We start from the raw sequence: 15,664 nt of genomic DNA, 5'->3' as shown, positions 1-15,664 counted from the left end.
GTTTCTTCTTTGCCAATTTGAATACCTTTTTTTCTTTTTGTTGCCTGATTGCTGAGGCTAGGGCTTCTAGAACTATGTTGAATAGAGGGGTGAAGGTGGACATCCCTGTCTTGTTCCTGATCTTACGGGAAAGGCTCCCAGTGTTTCCCCCATTGAGAATGATATTTGCTGTGGGCTTTTCATAGATGGCTTTTAAGATGCTGAGGAAAGTTCTCTCTATCCCTACAATCTGTGAGTTTTGATCAGGAATGGATGCTGTATTTTGTCAAATGCTTTCTCTGCATCAAATGAGAGGATCATATGGTTCTTGTTTTTTCTCTTGCTGATATGATCAATCACATTGATTGCTTAACGAGTGTTGAACCAGCCTTGTATCCCAGGGATAAATCACTTGGTCATGGTAAATAGTCTTCTTAATGTATTGTTGGATCCTACTGGCTAGTATCTTGTTGAGAATTTTTGCATCCAGGTTCATCAGGGATGTTGGTCTATAATTCTCCTTTTTGGTGGGGTTGTTGTCTGGTTTTGGAATTAAGGTGATACTGGCCTCATAGTATGAGTTTGGAAGTATTCCGTCTCTTTCTGTCTTGCTGAACAGCTTTAGTAGAATTACTATGGTTTCTTCTTTAAACCTTTGATAGAATTGCCCTGGCAAGGCGTCTGGCCTTGGACAGTTGTGTCTTGGGAGGTTTTTGATGACTGCTTCAATTTCCTCCCTGGTATTGGCCTATTCAGATATTCTGTTTCTTCCTGTTCCAGTTTTGGTAGTTTGTGGTTTTCCAGAAATGCATCCATTTCTTCTAGACTGCCTAATTTTTTGGTGTAAAGCTGCTCATAATAAGGTTTTAAGATCATTTGTATTTCCTTGGTATTGGTGGTGATCTTTGCCCTTCATGATTTTATTAATTTGAGTCTTTTCTCTCTTATTTTTAATAATGCTGGCTGATGGTTTATCTATCTTATTAATTCTTTCCTGGTTTTGTTGGTCTCCTGGTTTTGTTGATCTGTTCCAAGTTCTTCTGGTCTGTATTTCATTGAGTTCTGCTCGAATCTTTATCAACTCTCTTCTGCTGCTGGGTTAGGATTTATTTGCTGTTTTTTCTCCAGCTCCTTTAGGTGCAAGGTTAGCTTTTGTATTTGAGTTCTTTTGGATGGATGCTTTTGTATTTGGTATTGGTTTTGTTTTTTTTTTTTTTGTATTTGCTTTTGGTTAGCTTTTGTATTTGAGTTCTTTTTGGATGGATGCTTGTATTGAGATGTATTTCCCCCTCAGAACTGCTTTTGCTGTATCCCAAAGATTTTGAACAGTGGTATCTTCATTCTCATTAGTTTCCATGAATCTTTTTAATTCTTCTCTAATTTCCTGGTTGACCCTGTCATCTTTTAGCAGGATGGTCCTTAACCTCCACATGTTTGAAATTCTTCCAAGCTTCTTCTTGTGATTTAGTTCTAATTTCAAAGCATTATGGTCTGAAAATATGCAGGAGACGATCCCAATCTTCTGGTATTGGTTCAGACCTGATTTGTGACCCAGTATGTGGTCTTCTCTGGAGAAAGTTCCATGTGCACTTGAGAAGAATGTGTATTCAGTTGCGTTTGGATGTAAAGTTCTGTAAATATCTGTGAAATCCGTCTGGTCCAGTGTATCATTGAAAACGCTTATTTCTTTGGAGATAATGTGTTTAGAATACCTATCGAGTGTAGAAAGCGCTACATTGAAGTCACCAAGTATAAAGGTATTATTATCTAAGTATGTTTTTTGTTTTTTTTTTCTAAGTATGTGTTAATGTGGCTATTAATTGATATACTTGGCAGCTCCCACATTCAGGGCATAAATATTGATGATTGTTAGGTCCTCTTATTGAATAGATCCTTTAAGTATGATATAGTGTCCCTCTTTATCTCCTACTACAGCCTTTGGGATAAACTTTAATTTATCTGATATAAGGAAGGCTACCCTGGCTTTATTTTGAGGACCATTTGAATGGTAAATTGTTCTCCAACCTTTCATTTTCAGGCTGTAGGTGTCTTAGGTCTATAATGAGTCTCTTGTATACAGCAAATAGATGGGTCTTGCTTTTTTATCCGGTCTGAAACCCTGTGCCTTTTGATGGGGTCATTAAGCACATTCACGTTCAGAGTTACTATTGAAGGATATGAGCTTAGTGTCATCATGATACCTATTCAGTTCCTGTTTTTGTGGATTATTCCATTGGACTTCTTCTTTCTGTTACAGAATCCTCCTTAGTATTTCTTGCAGAGCTGGCTTGGTGGTCACATATTCTTTCAGTTTCTGCCTATCTTGGAAGCTCTTTATCTCTTCTATTCTGAATGAGAGCCTTGCTGGATAAAGTATTCTTGGCTGCAGGTTCTTCTCATTTAGGACCCTGAATATATCCTGCCAGCCCTTTCTGGCATGCCAGGTCTCTGTGGAGAGGTCTGTTGTTAATCTAATATTTCTTCCCGTAAGAGTTAGAGATTTCTTGTCTCTTGCTGCCTTAAGGACCTTCTCTTTATCTTTGGAAGTTGCAAGTTTCCCTATTAAATGTCGAGGTGTTGAGTGGTTTTTATTGATTTTAGAGGCGGATCTCTCTATTTCCTGGATCTGAATGCCTGTTTCCCTTCCCAGGTTAGGAAAGTTCTCAGCTATGATTTGTTCAAGTACATATTCTGGACCTCTGGCCCTTTCAGCGCCCTCGGGAAGCCCAATTAAACATAGATTTTTCCTTCTAGGCTGTCATTTATTTTCCTTAACCTATTCTCATGATCTTTTAATTGGTTTTCTCTTTTTTCCTCAGTTTCCCTCCTTGCCATCAGCTTGTCTTCTATGTCACTCACTCGTTCTTCTACCTCGTTAACCCCAGTCGTTAGGACCTCTAGTTTGGATTGCGTCTCATTTAATTGATTTTTAATTTCTGCCTCATTAGATCTAAATTCTGCAGTCATAAAGTCTCTTGAATCCTTTATGCTTTTCTCTAGAGCTACCAGTAGCTTTATAATTGTGCTTCTGAATTGGCTTCCTCACACTGAATTCTAATCAAATTTTGTAACTCTGTGGGAGAGAGGATTTTGTGATTCTTTCTTTTGAGGTGAGGTGTTTCTTCTAGCCATTTTGCTCAGTGCATAGTGGCCAAAAACAAGTTGTACTGGAAGAAGGAGAAAAAGAGAGAAGAGAGAGAAAAAAAAAAGTAAAAGTGCGGGAAGCAAACAGAAAACAAAAAACAAGGGGGAGTATCCTCTTATTCTATATCCTGTAATCCCTCGACTTCCCCTGGAATTATCCAGTGCTGCTTTGTCAACAACTTGCTTTTCCCCTGTCCGTCTAGCTGGTCTTCTTGGGGAGGGGCCTGCTGTACTGATTCTTAGGTGTGAGCACCTGGGAGAGCTCCTCAGCCCCCTGCCTGGTGCAGGGCTCAGTAGGAGTTGTTTATCCTGTGAGGCCCCAGGTGGAACAAGAACAGTGGCGGCGGCCAGCTCTCCAGCCCTGGAGTCAGCTCCTGCAGTAACTACCACAGCTGTCAGTCCGCAGGGGCCTGGATGCTCCGCAGGTGAGGGCCGCTGATTTTTTTTTTTTTTTTTTTTTTTTTTTTTTGTGAGGGCCACTGATTTACACAGCTTAGGCCGCTTGGTGGCAGGAGCGTCCTTGCTGTCCTGGGCCCTCCCGGCCTCTGCAGGTTGGAGCGCCTTATCTTGGGCTGTGTCCCCCAGTGCCCTAGGCTCCAGGGCCTGCGCCACTGGAATCACGCTCTCGGCACCCCCCCTCCCCGCCCCCCGTGGGCGTGCACTGCAGCCCTTTAGGGAGCTCGACCTACGGTGTGTTGTCCACTCTCCACGAGGGCACAGGTCCTCTATTCGTGCCCCTGGCAGCCTGAGGGCATCCACGCCCCTCCTGGGATCCTGCTCCAACTCCCTGGTAGCACCTTTCCACCCGGGAAGGTTGGTAAAGCTCTTGCTTCTCCAGGCCTGGCCTTTCCTGTACTGTGGGAGCCCTCGCAGTGGGGCCTTAGCCCGGCTCCTCATGGGGCCCCTCCCCCTTGGATGCTCTTTAATTAATTAATTTATTTTTTTCCATCTTCCTACCTTGATAGGTAGGAAGCATTCTCACTGTAGCATTCCACTGTAGCATTCCAGCTGTTCTCTCTTTAAATCTCAGACCAAATTCATCGGTTTTCAGGATGATTTGAAAGTCATCTGGGTAAATTGATCCGGACCGGTGACTTGGGGACCCCTACTCTTCCACCATCTTGCTCTTTTCACTTTTTATTCCACTTTTCTCTGTGGAATAAAAGTTCTTTGTTAAAGGAATTTTAGTCATCTAAGCAGGTGAGAAATTATCAGAAAAGGGCAACTCCTTGACTCTTATTAGTGATATATTTCCTAAACATTCCTAGGAAAGTTTAGCAAGTGTTTAGTGTGTCCCTGGCATCATACAAGGTGATAGGAATACAGAATAAACAGGACATGATAATCACTACCCAGATAGTTTTTTATTTTTATTTATTTATCTTTTCAGATAGTTTTTTAATAGTTATTTAATTATGATAAACGTTATGAATACATATATAAGGTAGTACAGATGGTCCCTGACTTTCAGTGGTATACAGGCAATTCACATTCCGTAGAAATTCAGATTTTGAATTTTGATCATTTCTCAGGTTAGTGATATGCAGGGGGAGAGAGAAAGTGACAAGCAGACTCCCCACTAGCAAGGAGTCTGACATGGGGCTGGATCCCAGGACTCTTGTAATGCTGGACAGTGATAACAAGCCACAGCCCCCAGTCAGCCAGGTGTTCATGAGGGTAAATGACCAATACACTTAAGAGCCACTTTATACCTATACAACCATTCTATTTTTCACCTTCAGTACAGTACTCAATAAGTTACATGAGATATTCAGTACTTTATTATTAAATAAGCATTGTGTTAGATGATTTTGCCCAACAGTAGGCTAATATAAGCATTATGAGCATATTTATGATAGAATAGGCCAAGGGTGCCTGGCTGGCTCTCTTGGTACAGTATGGGACTTTTGATCTTGGGGTTCTGAGTCCAAGCCTCATGTTGGGTGTAAAGATTACTTAAAAATAGTGTAGGCCAAGCTATGATGTTCAGTAAGTTAGATATATTAAGTACATTTTGGACTTAAAATATTTTCAACTTACAATGACTTTCTTGGGATGTAACCCTATTGGAAGTGTGGAAGAAAACTTGAACACAACATAGAATAGGAAAAAGAAAAAAAAAAAAAAAAGAACAGAATAGGAAGAGTTCACCTGGTCTTTCAGCATCAGAGACTTACCTCCTTGAATTTAACCCATCTCTTCTTTCCAGCATAGTTTATGACAGCCCATTTGGGGTGTTTTTATTTTTTGGTAACTTTTAAACATGGTTTTGTTTTATTTTGTTTTTTAAGATTTTATTTTTACTTGTTTATTTTAGAGACAGTATAAGTAGGAAGAAGAGCAGACCAAGGGGAACAAGCAGACTCTGTACCAAATGTGGATCCAGATACAGGGCTTGATTCCACAACCCTGAGATCATGATCTCAGCCAAAATCAAGAGTCAGATGCTTATCCAACTAAGCCATCCAGGCACCCCAAATATGGTCTTTTAAATATCATTAAAAAAAAGAAAAAAAACTTTAAGAGTTAAGTTGAAGAATAGTAAGTAAACTCCAGTGTATCCTTTGCTCAGGTTCACTAATCAGTCTCTTTTAATCTGGAATACTTCCTCAGCTTCTCCCCACCTCCCCCCTTGATCTTGACATATTTTAAGAGCATAGGCCAATTATTTGGTGACTTGTCCTCAGTTTTGGTATTTTTGACAGTTCCTCATTATGATTCAGGTAATGCATTTTTGACAAGTTCTTTATATGTACACATTTGAACTATAAATGAGATTAGAATATATTTAGATATAATTCATGTTTTCTAAAACTAGAAAAAATATTGGGGACATAACTGACATGGGGTTTTCTTTTCTTAAACTAGTTTTGAAAGTTCTCACCAACCTCAGTGATTGATAATATTTATATTTTGTTTTCAAGACAGATGCACATTATTCCATACTGTCACTTCTTCTGTGTCTATCTGATTCACCTTCAAACAGCAATTATGTGGAAACACCAAGAGATAAAGAAGTGGGTACGTTGCCAAATGTTTAATATATAACAAAAGCAAAAACAAAAAGAGTGACATTGAGATTTTTAAAAAGTTGTAAAAATCTATGAGACTAAAACATTTCTGTTGGTTTGAATACAATTGCAATTGCAAATCCTCTGTTAAAATTTAAATTCTGACTTAGTTAACTTTCAATTATTTGAAGAGAAAAGTCACTTTTGACAATAAGTTAAATTTTAAAATGTGTTAGAATATCAATTAATTGAGTGTTTCAGTATTTCTGAATTTCCATTTCCTGAGTGCATTTTATTATTATTTTTTTAAGAACTCATTTATTTATTCATGAGAGACAGACAGAGGCAGAGACACACAGGCGAGGGAGAAGGAGGCTCCGTGCAGTGAGCCTGATGTGGGACTTGATCCCAGGACCTGGGATCACACTCTGAGCCGAAGGGAGATGCTACACCGCTGAGCCACCCAGGCGTCCCACCTGAGTGCATTTTATTTTGAGTTTTGTTAGACTTTTTTCTTATAGTTTTGGGGATTTCTCCCACATAATTTTGATAAAGCTGATTAAATTCTTCTGTTACATTTTAGAAAAGAAAGATGATTTTGACTGGGGAAAATACTTGATGGAAGGTGAAGAAATTGACCTTGGTCCAAATGTAGACACACCAGTAAGTGGCAATAGTTTTACTATTGAAAATATGAATATATGTCAAGTGATACATTTTTTATGATTCCTTTCACCTTAGAGCAACTTAACTAAAACAAGAACGCTGTTCACTAAATGAGAGTAGTTTATATTCAAAGATTTATTGAGATTTTGCAGTGAGTCAATAGTACTAGGAAGTTGAATAGAATGAATGTTAAGTATCCTTTATAGAGCTGTGAATCTTGGGGGTTTTGCCATCAAAAATAATTTCATGTTATAATAGTAACTTTGAAGACATTTAGAAAAAAGTGTCATTAGATATATGTTTTGCTCTTCTTTGGAAGTTTTCTTAATCTTTTTTTTTTTTTTTAAGATTTTTTTTATTCATGAGAGACACAGAGGCAGAGACACAGACAGAGAGAGGAGCAGGCTCCATGCAGGGAGCCTGATGTGGGACTCGATCCCAGGACCCCAGGATCACGCCCTGAGCCGAAGGCAGATGCTCAACCAGTGAGCCACTCAGGCATCCTTTTTTTTTAAGATTTTATTTATTCATGAGAGATACAGAGACAGATAATCTTTTCATCTAACTAGTTCTAGTCACCGTACACTCTTAAGGGTAAAATATATTTCCATTTTGTATCAGAATTGGTCTGAAGAAAGTGAAGACGAAGATGATCAACAGCCATTAAGTAGAGAAGACTCTGGGATTCAGGTGGACAGGACACCGTTAGAAGAACAAGATCAAAACAGAAAACTGGGGCCTCATATCAGCTGGAAAGGTACTGTGTATTCTCAGATGTTGGCATCATTTTCTTGTAGTAGGACAGGCTCATTTTGGGAATCAGTTCTATGTAATTTAAGATATTGGTAAGTTCTGCCATCCTCATAATCTTTAAACCATTAGTAGATCTATAGTGTCTAAGAAGTGATACTATGATACTACAGAATTAATATGAAAAGAGATTTAGAGTAAAATCTGTTCTCTTTTTTATAGTTCTAAGAATTTTAGTAGCCCTAAATGTTTCAGTTTGTTTTTTATTGGAAAAGGGTTGACTTTGCTAAAGTTAGCTAAATAAAATGAAAAAAGATCTATATGATTGAATTTTAAATTGAAATGCTTAAGTTTTAGTGAAGACTATGAATGAGTAGACTCTAGAAAGGACTGGAAGCAGTTTAGAGGCAAGATGGTGGAAGAGTAGCAGTCCTCACCACACCTGGCCCCACCAACTTACCTGGATAACTTTCAAACCATCCTGAACACCTACGAATGCGACCTCAGATTTAAAGAGAGAATGGCTGGAACCCTACAGAGAAAAGGGTTTTCACTTCTAACAAGGTAGGGAGGTGGGGAAAAAAAAAAAAAGAATCAAGTTGGGGGGGGGGGGCCCACCAGGAGCCGGGCTAAGGCTGAGCGGCGATTACAAACTGAGACAGGAAAGTCCGGCCCTGGAGAAGTGAGAATCTTAAAAATCCTCACCAAATTAATTCTTCCCAGACAGAGAAGTCCTCAGCAGGGAAATTGGGCAGAACTGCAGGAGGGGCAGGGATGCCTCCATTCTCCCAGAGTCACTAATAGAGCGCACTGCACACTGAGGCCAATCTCAGTAAAGGGCTGGAGTACGCAGCCGGTGGGGCCTCAGGGAAAAGCTATTGGGTCAGGTGGCAGCTCTGGACGGAGGGGTCTGTGCCCTGCTGCTTTCAAGAGCTGCGGCCCAGGAGTGCAATCCCAACAGAACAGGCCCCAGATCTCAGATTGCCGGGGAGGGCATAGGATAGCAGGAGCCCCCAAGCTGTGTAGGTTAGCGCCCCCCCCCTACCCCGCCCCAGGAGCATCTAGGCCAGTGCGGGCTGGGACTGCAGTCATTACTGTGGGGAGCTGACTCCAGAACTGGAGACCTGGCCACCCCCAGTGTTATTGTTCTTCCCGGTATCACCTTGTGCCCGGGAGAGGTGGGGCCACCATGGAACAGAGACCTAAGGAGGTAAACCGCTCCCACTGAGCCCAGCACCCAGCTGGAGGCGGGACATCTGCCCCAGGTGCACACACCTGAGAGTCAGATTATATTATTAATATAATATAACTAATATTATATTAATATTATATATTAAGTATTATACTTAATAGTATAGTATCTCTACTAATCCCTAGTATTAAAGTAGAGGGTACCTCCTTTTTTTTTTTCTTACTTTTTCTAGTAGAACTCGTTTTTATATCAGACTAAAATTTTCCAGTATTTTTTCTCTTTTCCTACCTTAACTACAATATTTTACCATCTCTTCATTTCTAAGTTTCTTCCTTTCTGACTTTCATGTTTCTACAATAACATGTCTTAGATGTATTTTTCACTTCCAGATTCCCTTCAACATATTCAAATTTAATTTTGGGAGATATACAAGATACGATTTTGTTTTCTGTTTTTTGTTTTCTTTGCCTCATTTTGTTCTACAATGGTGGAAGTTAATACCTTCTAAACCATGACCAGCATGCACCCAGAACCAAGTGGAATACCTTGCTGGTTCATTCTGTGAGATTATATTCTCTCTTAATTTCTCTTCTGCCCCTCTCACGTATATTGTTTCTGTGTTGGTGGTCAATGTTGGGGCTTTCTACAAGTATTGCTGGTTTATACAAATTTGGGACTGAACATCTTTGGACATACAGAACTTAATACACTCAGAACCAAGAGGATCACCTCAATAGACTACATTCTCCGTCCACTACAGCTTAACTACCACAACCTCCCAGTACCCCCCTTCGTTTTTTATTCTCTTTATTTTTCTTTCTCTTTTTTTCCTCTTTAATTTTCTTTTTTTCTCTCTTTTTTTTTTCTGTTCTTTGGGATTTTTGGCATATTGTTTTTTACTACATTGTTTTAAAATTTGTTTTTCACCTTAGTGGTCCTTTTGTTTTATTTTGTTCTGGTCTTTGTTTTCTTTTTCGGGTCTCTGACCGCGTTAGAATCATCTAGGGTGAAATTTACTTAGGTCATGGTTGATATTCTTGACTCAGCTCACTCATACAGCCAGTCTGCACTGAGCAAAATGACTAGAAGGAAGAATTCACCACAAAAGAAAGAACTGGAAACAGTACTCTCTGCCATAGAGCTACAGAATATGATTTGATGTCAGAAAGCCAATTCCAAAGCACAATTATAAAACTACTGGTGGCTCTGGAAAAAAGCATAAAGGACTCTAGAGACTTTGTTACTGCAGAAATTGGATCTAATCAGGCCAAAATTAAAAACAGATTAAATGAGATGCAATCCAAACTGGATGTCCTAACAAGTAGGGTTAATGAGGTGGAAGAAAGAGTGAGCGACATAGAAGACAAGTTGATGGAAAGGATGGAAGCAGAGGAAAAAAGAGAAAAACTACTAAGAGCTCATGAGGAAAGGCTTAGGGAAATAAATGATAGTCTCAGAAGGAAGAATCTACATATCATTGGTGTTCCAGAATCGCCAAGAAGGCCAGAGGGCCAGAAAATATATTTAAAGAAGTCATAGCTGAGACTTCCATAGTTTGGGGAGGGAAATAGGCATTCAGATCCAGGAAATAGAATCCCCCCATAAAATCAATAAAAAACACTCAACACCTCGACATTTAGTAGTGAAACTTACAAATTCCAAAAATAAAAAGATGATCCTTAAGGCAGCAAGAGACAAGAAATCTCTAACTCTTATGGGGAGAAATATTAGATTAACAGCAGACCTCTCCACAGAGACCTGGCAGGACAAAAAGGGCTGGCAGGATATATTCAGGGTCCTAAATGAGAAGAACCTGCAGCCAAGAATACTTTATCCAGCAAGGCTCTCATTCAGAATAGAAGAGATAAAGAGCTTCCAAGATAGGCAGAAACTGAAAGAATATGTGACCACCAAGCCAGCTCTGCAAGAAATATTAAGGAAGATTCTGTAACAGAAAGAAGTCCAAGGGAACAAACCACAAAAACAGGGACTGAATAAGTATCATGATGACACTAAGCTCATATCTTTCAGTAGTAACTCTGAACGTGAATGTGCTTAATGACCCCATCAAAAGGCACAGGGTTTCAGACTGGATAAAAAGCAAGACCGATATATTTGCTGTCTACAAGAGACTCATTTTAAACCTAACCCTGAAAATAAAAGGTTGGAGAACCATTTACCATTCAAATGGTCCTCAAAATAAAGCCAGGGTAGCCTTCCTTATATCAGATAAATTAAAGTTTATCCCGAAGACTGTAGTGAGACATGAAGAGGGGCACCATATCATACCTAAAGGATCTATTCAACAATAGGACCTAACAATCATCAATATTTATGCCATGAATGTGGGAGCTGCCAAGTATATCAGTCAATTAATAGTGAAAGTTAAGACATTCTTAGATAATAATACACATGTACTTGGTGACTTGAATGTAGTGCTTTCTACAATCGACAGATCTTCTAAGCAAAACATCTCCAAAGAAATAAGAGCTTTCAGTGATACACTGGACCAGACGGATTTCACAGATATTTACAGAACTTTACATCCAAACGCAACTGAATACACATTCTTCTCACGTACACATGGAACTTTCTCCAGAATAGACCACATACTGGGTCTTAACTTATACCAAAAGATTGGGATCATCCCCTGCATATTCTCAGACCATAAAGCTTTGAAATTAGAACTAAATCACAAGAAGAAGTTTGGAAGGATTTCAAGCACGTGGAGGTTAAGGACCATCCTGCTAAAAGATGACAGAGTCAACCAGGAAATTAGAGAAGAATTAAAAAGATTCATGGAAACTAATGAGAATAAAGATACAACTGTTAAGAATCTTTGGGATGCAGCAAAACTAGTCCTGAGGGTGAAATACATCGCAATACATGCATTCATCGAAAAACTGAAAGAACTCCAGTGCACAAGTTAACCTTGCACCTAAAGGAGCTGAAGAAAAAACAGCAAATAGATCCTACACCCAGCATAAGATGAGAGTTAATAAATATTTGAGCAGAACTCAATGAAATACAGACCAGAAGAACTGTGGAACAGTTCAAAAAAACCAGGAGTTAGTTCTTTGAAAGAATTAGTAAGATAGATAAACCATTAGCCAGCCTTATTAAAAAGAAGAGAGAAAAGACTCAAAGTAATAAAATCATGAATGAGAAAGGACAGATCACCACCAATACCAAGGAAATACAAATGATCTTAAAAACTTATTATGAGCAGCTTTACGCCAATAATTTAGGCAATCTAGAAGAAATGGGCGCATTTCTGGAAAACCACAAACTACCGAAACTGGAACAGGAAGAAATAGAAAACCTGAACAGGCAATAACCAGGGAGGAAATTGCAGCAGTCATCAAAAAACCCCCAAAACAACAGTCCAAGGCCATATGGCTTCCCAGGGGAATTCTGACGAATGTTTAAAAAAGAAACCATACATATTCTACTAAGGTGTTCGGCAAGATAGAAAGAGATGGAATACTTCCAAACTTGTTCTGTGAGGCCAGCATCACCTTAATTCCGAAACCAGACAAAGACCCCACCAAAAAGGAGAATTATAGACCAATATCCCTAATGAACATGGATTGAAAAATTCTCAACAAGAAACTAGCCAATAGATTCCAACAGTACATTAAGAAAACTATTCACCATGACCAAGTAGGATTTATTCCTGGGACACAAGGCTGGTTCAACACTCGTAAAACAGTCAATGTGATTCATCATATCAGCAAGAGAAAAACAAAGAACCATATGATCCTCTCATTAGATGCAGAGAAAGCATTTGACAAAATACAGCATCCATTCCTGATCAAAACTCTTCAGAGTTTTGGGGGATAGAGGGGACATTCCTCAACATCTTAAAAACCATCTAAGAAAAGCCCACAGCAAATATCATTCTCATGGGGAAGCACTGGGAGCCTTTCCCCTAAGATCAGGAACAAGACAGGGATGTCCACTCTCACCACTGCTATTCAACATAGTACTGGAAGTCCTCACCTCAGCAATCAGACAACAAAAAAGACATTAAAAGCATTCAAATTGGCAAAGAAGTCAAACTCTCCCTCTTCACCGATGACATGATACTCTACATAGAAAACCCAAAAGACTCCACCCCAAGATTGCTAGAATTCATATAGCAATACAGCAGTGTGGCAGGATACAAAGTCAATGCCCAGAAGTCAGTGGCAATTCTGTACCCTAACAATGAGACTGAGAAAAGAGAAATTAAGGAGTCAATCCCATTTACAATTGCACCCAAATGCATAAGATACCTAGAAATAAACCTAATCAAAGAGGTAAAGGATCTATACCCTAAAAATTACAGAACACTTCTGAATGAAATTGTGGAAGACACAAAGAGATGGAAAAATATTCCATGCTCATGGATTGGAAGAATGAATATGGTGAAAATGTCAATGCTACCCAGGACAATTTACACATTTCATGCAATCCCTATCAAAATACCATGGACCCTCTTCAGATATTTGGAACAAATTATCTTAAGATTGGTTTGGAATCACACCATCTCCAGATTTAACGCCAAGAACACACTGTATCTGCAGATGAACAGCCTGAGAGCCGAGGACACAGCTGTGTATTACTGTGCAAGTGACACAGTGAGGCGACTTCAGTGTGAGCCCAGAATAAACCTCCCTGTAGAAGGGGATTGGGACCACCAAAGCATGCACACTCATCACTTCTGTCTTGAAGGCCCAGGAGCAAGTGCAGATGGAGGTTCTGGGCAGGTTTCCTGTCAGGGCCTGGGTTTCCTCTACATGGAGCAGTTTCCCCCAGGGAGCCTCGATTTTTTTAATTACTTTTTATTGCAGTTCAGTTTGCCAACATATATCACCCAGTGCTCAAGGGGCCTCTGTTGACACCAGATGCTGTGTGTACCAATGCAGTGTCTCACGTGATAATTTGCTTCATGGAAAAAAAACAAATATTCTTATATGCACACACACACACAAAAAGATTGATGTGGAATCATAAAAGATCCCGAATAGTCAGGGGGAATATTAAAAAAGAAAACCATAGCTGGGGGTATCACAATGCCAGATTTCAAGTTGTACTATAAAGCTGTGGTCATGTGTGGTACTGGCACAAAAACAGACACATAGACCAATGAAACAGAATAGAGAATCCAGAAGTGGACCCTCAACTTTATGGTCAACTAATGTTCGACAAATCAGGAAAGACTATCCACGGGAAAAAAGACAGTCTCTTCAATAAATGGTTCTGGGAAAATTGGACATCCACATGCAGAAGAATGAAACTGGACCATTCTGTTACACCATACAAAAAGATAAACTCAAAATGGATGAAAGATCTAAATATGAGACAAGATTCCATCAAAATCCTAGAGGAGAACATAGGTAACACCCTTTTTGAACTTGGCCACAGTAACTTCTTGCAAGATACATCCATGAAGGCAAGAGAAACAAAAGCAAAAATGAACTATTGGGACTTCATCAAGATCAGAAGATTTTGCACAGCAAACGATACAGTCAACAAAACTAAAAGACAACCTACAGAATGGGAGAAGATATTTGCAAATGAGGTATCAGATAAAGGGCTAGTTTCCAAGATCTATAAGAACGTACTAAACTGAACAGCAAAGAAACAAACAGTCCAATCCTGAAGTGGGCAAAAGACATGAACAGAAATCTCACACAGGAAGACTTAGACATGGCGAACAAGCAGAGAAGAAAATGCTCCACATCACTGGCCATCAGGGAAATACAACCAAAACCGCAATGAGATACCACCTCACACCAGTGAGAATGGGGCAAAGTAACAAGGCAGGAAACCACAAATGTTGGAGAGGATGTGGAGAAAGGGGAACCCTCTTGCACTGTTGGTGGGAATGTGAACTGGTGCAGCCACTCTGGAAAACTGTGTGGAGGTTCCTCAAAGAGTTAGAAATAGACCTGCCTTACGACCCAGCCATTGCACTGCTGGGGATTTACCCCAAAGATACAGATGCAGTGAAACGCGGGGACCCCTTTACCCCGATGTTTCTAGCAGCACTGTCCACAATAGCCAAACTGTGGAAGGAGCCTCGGTGTCCATCGAAAGATGAATGGATAAAGAAGATGTGGTTTATGTATACAATGGAATATTACTCAGCCATTAGAAATGACAAATACCCACCATTTGCTTCAACAAGGATGGAACTGGAGGGTATTATGCTGAGTGAAGTAAGTCAATCGGAGAAGGACAAACACATGTTTTCATTCATTTGGGGAATATAAAAAATAGCGAAAGGGAATACAGGGCGAAGGAGAAAAAAATGAGTGGGAAATATCAGAAGGGGAGACAGAACATGAGAGACTCCTAACTCTGGGAAACGAACTAGGGGTGGTAGAAAGGGAGGTGGGTGGGGGTTGGGGGTGACTGGGTGACGGGCACTGAGGGGGGCACTTGATAGGATGAGCACTGGGGGTTATTCTATATGTAGGCAAATTGAACACCAATAAAATATCAATTTATAAGAAAAAAGAAAATATAAATACTCTTCTTTTGCTTCAATGTGGATAGAACTGGAGGGTATTATGCTGAGTGGAATAAGTCAGTCGGAAAAGGAAAACATGGTCTTATTCATTTGGAGAATATAAAAAATAGTGAAAGGGAATAAAGGGGAAGGAGAGAAAATGAGTGAAAACATCAGTGAGGGTGACAACATGAGAGACACCTAACTCTGGGAAACGAACAGGGGGTTGTAGAAAAGGAGGTGGGTGGTGGGTTGTGGTGACTGGGTGACGGGCACTGAGGGGGCCACTTGACGAGCTAAGCACTGGGTGTTATGCACTATGTTGGCAAATTGAACTCCAATTAAAAAAGTAAAAAAAAAAAAAAAAAAAAAAACAATGGTATTCAGCAACACCTCTGACCTGGAGGGAGTTTTAGGTATTCC

The 15,664-nt window shown here is 39.8% G+C and overlaps 1 protein-coding gene across 4 annotated transcripts in view; it reads left to right on the top strand.

The window, feature by feature from the left end:
* TUBGCP5 (tubulin gamma complex associated protein 5) overlaps positions 1–15,664 on the top strand; it is a 57,222-nt gene that overhangs the window by 7,447 nt on the left and 34,111 nt on the right. For all 4 annotated transcript variants that reach the window (XR_005987417.1, XM_041753102.1, XM_041753101.1 and 1 more), the window contains exons 4-6: positions 6,048–6,144; positions 6,718–6,797; positions 7,422–7,557. Coding sequence is in view for 3 of the 4 variants with exons in the window: in XM_041753102.1 (XP_041609036.1) it covers positions 6,048–6,144; positions 6,718–6,797; positions 7,422–7,557 (313 nt within the window). In the remaining variant the exon portion in view is untranslated. The remainder of the gene's footprint in view (positions 1–6,047; positions 6,145–6,717; positions 6,798–7,421; positions 7,558–15,664) is intronic.

Source organism: Vulpes lagopus, chromosome 4, assembly GCF_018345385.1.
Source record: "Vulpes lagopus strain Blue_001 chromosome 4, ASM1834538v1, whole genome shotgun sequence".
NCBI classification, from domain to species: domain Eukaryota; kingdom Metazoa; phylum Chordata; class Mammalia; order Carnivora; family Canidae; genus Vulpes; species Vulpes lagopus.
The sequence above is the reverse complement of the archived record's forward strand: the minus strand, read 5'-3'. Positions and strand labels throughout refer to the sequence as shown.